At 35.9% G+C, this 7,826-nt stretch overlaps 1 protein-coding gene across 1 annotated transcript in view; it reads left to right on the plus strand.

Annotated features, from left to right (window-relative positions):
- The window catches only part of NSMAF (neutral sphingomyelinase activation associated factor), a 39,154-nt gene extending 31,547 nt beyond the window's left edge, over nt 1-7,607 (plus strand). The window contains exons 28-31 of the mRNA XM_072411153.1: nt 1,344-1,494; nt 2,223-2,325; nt 3,170-3,279; nt 4,333-7,607. Coding sequence (XP_072267254.1) covers nt 1,344-1,494; nt 2,223-2,325; nt 3,170-3,279; nt 4,333-4,427 — 459 coding nt within the window. The 3' untranslated portion in view covers nt 4,428-7,607. The remainder of the gene's footprint in view (nt 1-1,343; nt 1,495-2,222; nt 2,326-3,169; nt 3,280-4,332) is intronic.
- The last annotated feature ends 219 nt before the right edge of the window (nt 7,608-7,826 follow it).

Genomic DNA, 7,826 nt, shown 5'->3' on the forward strand with positions numbered 1-7,826 from the left:
TGTAGGAGAACTGCATATGAGTAAGATATTGTTTTCAGAGAGTTACCCCAAGAGTCCACCGGCCTCTTACCCTTTTGAGCTGCTGTATGGTAGGAAAGTGAGGTTTATTTGACTTAATGTGGTCTTCCTAGGAAGACAAGGTAGATGGTACAGAGGTCTATGTAGTAGACGGTGTACTTTCTGAGATAAGATGGAGGCATTGCTAGGGATGGAATAGATATTGTTTGATGGTCTGTCCTTAATGATCAAGCCAAGCAGGGAGACCAGTGGTGCCAGCTGATGGGGTTGGCCACACACTCTTTATATTGTAAAGTCCAATTTATGTCATTTTGGCCCAACATTACTGTGTATGTATGGTCCTCAGATAACCTCTAATGTCTCGCTGTACTTCAAATTGTGATCCAAATAAGTGCCTCTTAAAAGCTTTTATGTATGAATATTGATTTCAGGCAGGCTACATATGCTATTTAGAAATCAATTTTTTTTTTATACAGAGACAGTAATTTTTTACTTGTTAATTTGACATTAGAATTTAACCAACATTACAAAAGCAAACTATTGTATCTGGGTTTTTTTAATAGAATTTTTTGATATTTGACATTTTTATACGTTCTTTAGCAAGCATAGTTTTCAAAATTGCTAAATCAGTATTGCATTATGTACATAGGGGAAAAAACGTGCATTTTAAAGGTAATGCCAAGAGTCATAAAATCTAAGTGAGTCAGATCATCCCACTGGTCTGCCTCCAAGTCTAAACATGCAGAGTATATTGAGAGTTTTTTGGGGATGCTGAAGTAAATTACATGTAATATCTGTGTGAAAGAGTAGAATAAAAAAAATTCAGATGACACTGTTGGGTATTTTACTAATCCTCCATTATGGGTAAAGAGGTAGCAGGATCTATTTCCAGTACATCCTATTGATGCCAATTGGCTATGTTATTGTGGTTGCAACATTGCAGCATATAGAAAAGTAGTCTTTGAAAATATAAAGTATGCTGTTTGGTTGGTAGGGTTTAGAACCGGAATATAAAAAATGCCTTCACTAATCATGAGTATGTGTCCATGTATGTATATCCATGGTAATGTGTCTGATGGATTTAGATGCAGCTGGAAACCTTTAAATCATTGCTATGCTAAAAAGGATGCATTGACCAATGCTCTGATGTACAGGCATTGCAGTAAAGCGAGGATTTATTAAAGACAAACATGATTTGTGCTGTCCAAATACAGCTATATCCTTCAAAATTCTCACCAACACAAAAATTGCGATCTCCCTCTGCCTTTTATAAATCGGGTCTTTTGCAAATTAGTATTTTCAGCTTTCATATATTTTGTTATTAGGTAAACGCAATCAATGTGACCTCCAATGGATCATTGCTGGTATCGGGAACCAAGGAAGGGACTGTAAGCATCTGGGACATTGCTAATTCATCTATAACACATCAGCTTCCTTGCCACAATGGAACAGTTTTGGATGTTTCTTTTAGTCCTGGTAATTATTTTTACATAATTCTTTAATATATTCAGTGTTTGGTAGTTCTGGTGAGCCTATCTAACTTATTTTGTTTGAAACCCATTTAATAGTAAAATTACACATTTTCAACCAACTTAACAGCCATCTCTGAACAGTCAAAGGAATCATAACATTTGTCTTTCTTTACAGCTAATACAGGATTTATTAAAGAAAGGAATTATTTTGTCAAGGAGATATTACAGAACCTCAAATAAAATTAACTTTCAGGTTAGGTTTCTCCCCACTGATCCGAGATTGGGGATGAGGGCACAATATTTGATTTTGTACCTGGTTAGAGTTCCAGATTGAAGAAGATATTACCATTGACTAACATTTAAGTTGTGATAAAGTATACCGAGTTTTAGAAGGACAATATGGAGGTACATGGATGGATTATTTCTTTGTAGCTTTGTGATCAACTTGGTAACCTTTCTATAGACACGTGGAGCCTGCCATTGTTCGTTTTCATTATTTAGGCTCTATTTCTTTACCTGTCATTCATCCTTCAGTAGTTTGTGCCACTTAGTAAATCAGAAATCTTTATTTGCATGCTTGTTTCCTGTGTCATATACAGATGGTCATACTTAAAAACTTAACTAACACGTCAAACCTGCAATGTGCGCCATAGTGACCGACTAGTTTTCCTGTAAGACATTTGTCTCATCTGGCTTTGACTGTACAAAAAACAATTAAACCTGTTCTTTCAGACAACAGACACGTACTTTCATCTGGGGAAGATGGCTGCCTAAAAATCACTGATGTTCAAACTGGAATGCTCATTTCTTCTCTACCCTCAGGAGAAGTTCAGAGGTAAAGCATCCCTATGAGGAGGAATAAGTTTCCTTACAACTTTAACTTTGTATTTACTTAAAACTGGTAAAAGAGATTTTAGTTTTAGAGATGAGTATGTTACTTTCTGCTGTGCTGCTAATTTTACTTTTAGATTATTTTAGAGATCTTCACGGTGTGGCTCCTCTGCCTAGTGCTGCACACTCTTTGCTAGGAAAAAAGCCCTAATATTGCACTAATTAAAGAGGAAATGTAATGTGTAACCCCATAATAAAATACTTCTATATACAGTAAATCTACTACTAATACTTCTGTAGCTCTCCAACAATCATTACCCTGCACAGCCTTTGCACAAAAATATAGCTTTGCCATAAAAATAAATAAATATTTTCATGATACACAAAGGTATGGTTGAAAAAAACAAGCCCACAAAAAGATTGCTCTGGACTATATGGGGTGTGCAGATGTAAGGGATGAACATTAAATAATAACACAAATAGTATAATTTATTGCCAGTTCTGGCTTATTTTGGGGTATGTGTGCAAGAATATTTGTGAAACTATTTATCTGAATGGCATTTCCAAAAGTTAGCTAGCATCACTGATTTCCTGATGAAACTTCACATTTGACTAAAAATGAAGCATATGCCACCTCCAGAGACAGTGCCCACATCCGTGATCTCCTTGACAATTGCGGTTTTTCTGTAGATATGCATCGCCATCTTCATATAATGTTGCATGGGGATAATTGATAAAATGCAGGGTGACCCCAGACATACTTTGTAAATTGCTTTATTTTAGAATTACTGTCACCCCTCTAAAACAAGAACTGTTTATAAGTAATTCTGGTTCTCATTTCTTTTCAGGTGTTTTCACTGGAATGGCCACACTGTGCTGTCTGGTAATGACAAAGGTGAATTGCTTGTCTGGGATCTTGTAGGAGGACGGATTCTTGAAAGAATAGCTGGGCATGCAGGTACTTCATCATCTCTGACATATACTCCGTGTTATTAGGGTACAGTGTAGGAAGACAACATGGAGCTTGATTTATAAAATAAGGAGTCTGACAAATCCATGTGTTTCCATGGAGGGAATCTAGCATTCCCTTGTGGTAATAAATTGTAATGGAGCCTGTGGTGTTGTAAAAATTGCACCCACAGTCTTTACACATTTGTGCTGTCAAGAACCCAAATTGATCCAGAAATGTGTATATATGCATATATTATATGATCTTTAAAATGGGACATTCTGATTTCCAGTTATCTAAATTTGATACCAGGGCAGTAAATGTGCCTTTATAAAACCTAGCAATACAAAGGAACTAAACATTAATAGTAAATGGCAAGCAGGCAGTTTCTTTTTTTTTTTTTTTTTTTTTTTTTTTTTTTTGCAAAAGGGACAGACCATGGTCTTCCTAGTGCTTCGCTTTTGGGTGCACAGCTCAGTGTATGATGCCAGGTATCCCGCATCCCCTTCCAAGCTACTCAGAATGAATAAACTCCTGCGTGCATGTGCTGGAGTTATGATAATCCAGACTGGCCAATCATGAAGACCTGGAGGTCCAGGTGAAGATGGTGATGGCCTGTGGACAGGTGAGTTTATTATAGAAGGGACAGGTGATGGCCCTTTTACAACAAAAATAACTACCTGCATGCTTGCAATTTTAAAAATGTTACGTTTTTTTTTCTACTGTAATCCTTAGCCCTTAGTCCTCTTGACTATCGTAAACTTCCAGATTGGATGCATCTATTTTTTGGTACTTTGCACTACCATAAGGAATGAATAGCAACCCAGCCTTACCAATACATGCATCATGCTTCACCCCACATTATTTGAAGGTGCTTGTCTCCATAATGCCCAAGTGTCAAAAAGCCCTCAATTTTTTTCCTCCCTCGGTCTTTCAGTGTCTAAGTTGTTTTTCCTGCTGTAGATTCTTTTCAGTTAGTATGCTTCTTTATATTTCTCTGCTGCTGCATGTCACAATGTTTCCCTTTATAAAATGATAACTGATTTCTTCACTGTTTTTTAGATGCTGTTACCTGTATATGGATGAATGAGCCATGCAACACCATCATCACGGGGTCTGCGGACAGACAGCTTTTATTCTGGAAACTGCAATACTGAATTTTTATTTCCCACTTTTGCCTGCTGAAAACTTGAAGATTTTAAGATTTGTTTTATGTAAAATGTTGTGTGGTACCTGAATGTACAGTAATAATGCTTAGAGGACTGTGCCTTGATAATTCAGCCTTCTACTTTGTACCTCTTTTCATGTTTTGTGGTTTGTATTATGCAAATGCCTTTTGTTTCTGACCTTGCACTATATTTTTTAATGATTTTTTCATAAGTCGTGTCATATCTGGAGGATGTCTTATAACAAGTCATGCTAGTGAATGAGAATTGATATCTCGGATTCAATTTTTCTGTATCTAAAAGGAGCAGCATAATGTCTGCATAAAAGATGGTGCCTCCTCTTAGACTTAAACTGCCACACGCCATTGCATGAAATAAATGTTTTTTGTTAATACCCTCCAGAAATCTAGCCTAATGATGGCCATACAGATTTCAGTGAACTAAAACCACTTTTAAATCACATGGTAACCAAACTGGATTTGGCAATCTGTTGCTGTTTCACAAGGTGGTCGCTGGATGAGTGGATGAAGTTGCCTGTCAGTTGCTATATGTATGGCCAGCTTTATGCTAGTAAGAGTGGAGATTTAGGTATCTTTTTATATTTATCTTTAAACTGTATTTTAGATGTAATGATCAATCATTGTAGCAACTTGCATCTGGAGGGGTCTATTTACTGTTGCCTATTTTGTGGCAGAGCTTATGCATTTTGTTGCATGAAACTGCATTTCAAGTAAAATTCTGTTTTTCCCTATGTGGCTGGTTCACATATATGTGTTGCAGTTGAATTTTTAAAGGGTTACTATATGGGCCAATTCACAGCAATGTGAGTGCATTACTGTGCACATACACAGAACAGTATTAATCTACCCTAAATCTTTATCTAAAACACCAAATTTATCTAATATCTAAAAAACACTCTAACTGTGCTGAAGTCAAAAGACCCATTCAATTTCATTTAAAATATATGCTTTGTAAAGATCAAGCAGTTTTTTAGGGACTCTAGCTGGGTTGAAGATTAATTGGGAAAAGTGAAAAGAATGCAGAAAAAGCTGCTGCAAGGTTAGCAAAAAGAAACCTTATGATTTCCTGCTTGGGCCCAGTAGCCCATTAGGTTCCATTGGTACAGTGTACAACGTTGTGGGTTTTTTTTTAGTTACATTTGAACATTCTATTGGACTGTTAAAGCTTCTTTAGGCATAGATGGAATATATTTTCAGGAATGGGTCTCCATCTATTCCTAAAGTAGTACATTTTGTGACATTCATTGCAAATAGGCATGGGGTCATAACCTGTTATGTATGCTCTGTTTAATGTTGAAATAAATAATAATTTTATAAACATTTTTGAATATAGTAAATGCTTTGAGAAGTTCCTTAAAGTCCATTGGAATGTTCAAATGTTTTGTAATTTTTGAGATTGGATGCAGCACTATGCCTTCATAGTCTCCATTTGTAATAATTGAAAGGTAATTACTTTTTAATACTCAAGTAACTCTTTCACCATAGGATCCATTTAAAGAATAATGCTGCCTTTTATATGAGAATTGCCAAACCACAAACAGATATCAGTTGCTGTTATGTACACATAAAAGTGACTGCAATGTACTGCAATTATTGTAGTGCCCTCCTTTATGTGACCGTACAGCGGTTGTCCCTGCTGGATCATTTGTTCATTGCCCTGGCAGGTCAATAATGTTTGGGAACTGCTGTACATATGCTAGATTTTTGCTGCGAGAAACCATTGTCAAATGTGTACATTGCTTTAGCTGCACGGTGCTTGATCAAAATGTTTCTCTTGTTTTGCCCATTTACTTTAAAAGACAGGGAGACATTGTATTTTACTGTCTAATACTGTTACATGTTTGACAGACTATGATAGGGCTTATGTCATCCAAGGCGTAGCAGGTTTATGGTACATGTGCTCACCTCAATACATTCCATACACAGCATCCATGGCTGAATGAGAAGTAGAAGTGCAGGCAAGGGTTCAATAAATAATGACCAAAAATATTTGGTTCTTGAAAGGGTTTTTTAGCAAGAATAAAATCTACCAATAGTGGATTATAAGGGCTGAAAAAGTTGTCCATCCACAGGCACAGACGAACTTCAATAACCCTTACTAGAAATCATCATCCCATCTAATGTTGGCACTATATACATGGTTTCCCCTTTAGAACTTTTCTTTATTATGACCATTAGTATTACTGGATAAGTACTGTATACCTAACAGCAATGACAATATCCTAATCTTGCAGAGCTCTGATTTTTTTTTTTGTGTTTTTTTGTTTTTCACAACAGGTGCATGTTGCCTCGCTGGTAAATTCATTTTTACCGTTTGACTAATGAAATACTTCACAACAGGCATATTGCCTTACCACCCACTTATATACAGCACAGTATAGTTAACTACCAAAGTATTCTGTAAAGCCCAGTGAACACAAAAATAGGTTCAAACTGCAAAAATAGGAAGAATATTGCCAATGTGTTTTTTACCAGGTCAGGCAAATACAATATATGTTAGCGGTATCAAATTCTGAGAAGGCAGCTTGATATGATGGCATATTATTAACTTTCCCTGCAGAATGCTTTCAAATACAATTGTCAGGCATTTGTGTGCATATTCCCATTAATGTTTGGCATTTTTTTTTCAATTTTTCTTAGCAACATTTTTTTTCTAAAAGGACAATCGTCTAATATAACTATTTACCGTGATTACCTCAGTTTAGGTATTTAAATGCATAAGAATGTGGAGAGCCGTCACTGAAACATTATTCCCCTGGTGTACCAAGCAGGATTTAGCAGTACAAAATTCAAAACTATTAGTACTATCAAATATTGCTTTTTGAGTTACAAAATATAAATATATGACATTAGTGCTCAGACATATCCAGGAAGAATCCATATGCCACATTCCTCTTCTAGTATTTCCCCAACACCCACCAGCAATGCAGGTTTACAGGCAATATCACAGAAAAAAGAGGGGTAGCAGGTTCCCACCCTGCAAACCCTGAACATTTAGTGAGAATCATGAAGACTTGGAAATGTTATTACACCACTCTCATGTGTAAGTCTTAAGCTGCAAAATGTAATGTGCAATATTTAGCTCTTGTAGAGCAATCTGTGTACCCAAATATCAAATCACAATAAAATAGAACTAAATACGTTTTTAAAACTGTTTTCTGTATTTTTTTTTTCAGGCTCTTTACCTGCAAACTTAAATTAAAGCCTTAGGGAAGAATGTCAAACATTGTTTCCACAAAGTTATAAACATATTTGATGCACAGAGGATTCTGATCACCTTAACAAAAATCTTAATATGTTACATATTGGATAAGTGCTCTCCCTATTAAAATTGGATTTAAACTTGTCTTTACAATTTCTGCAAAAAATC

Source organism: Pyxicephalus adspersus, chromosome 5 (genome assembly GCF_032062135.1).
Source record: "Pyxicephalus adspersus chromosome 5, UCB_Pads_2.0, whole genome shotgun sequence".
Taxonomy (NCBI): Eukaryota; Metazoa; Chordata; class Amphibia; order Anura; family Pyxicephalidae; genus Pyxicephalus; species Pyxicephalus adspersus.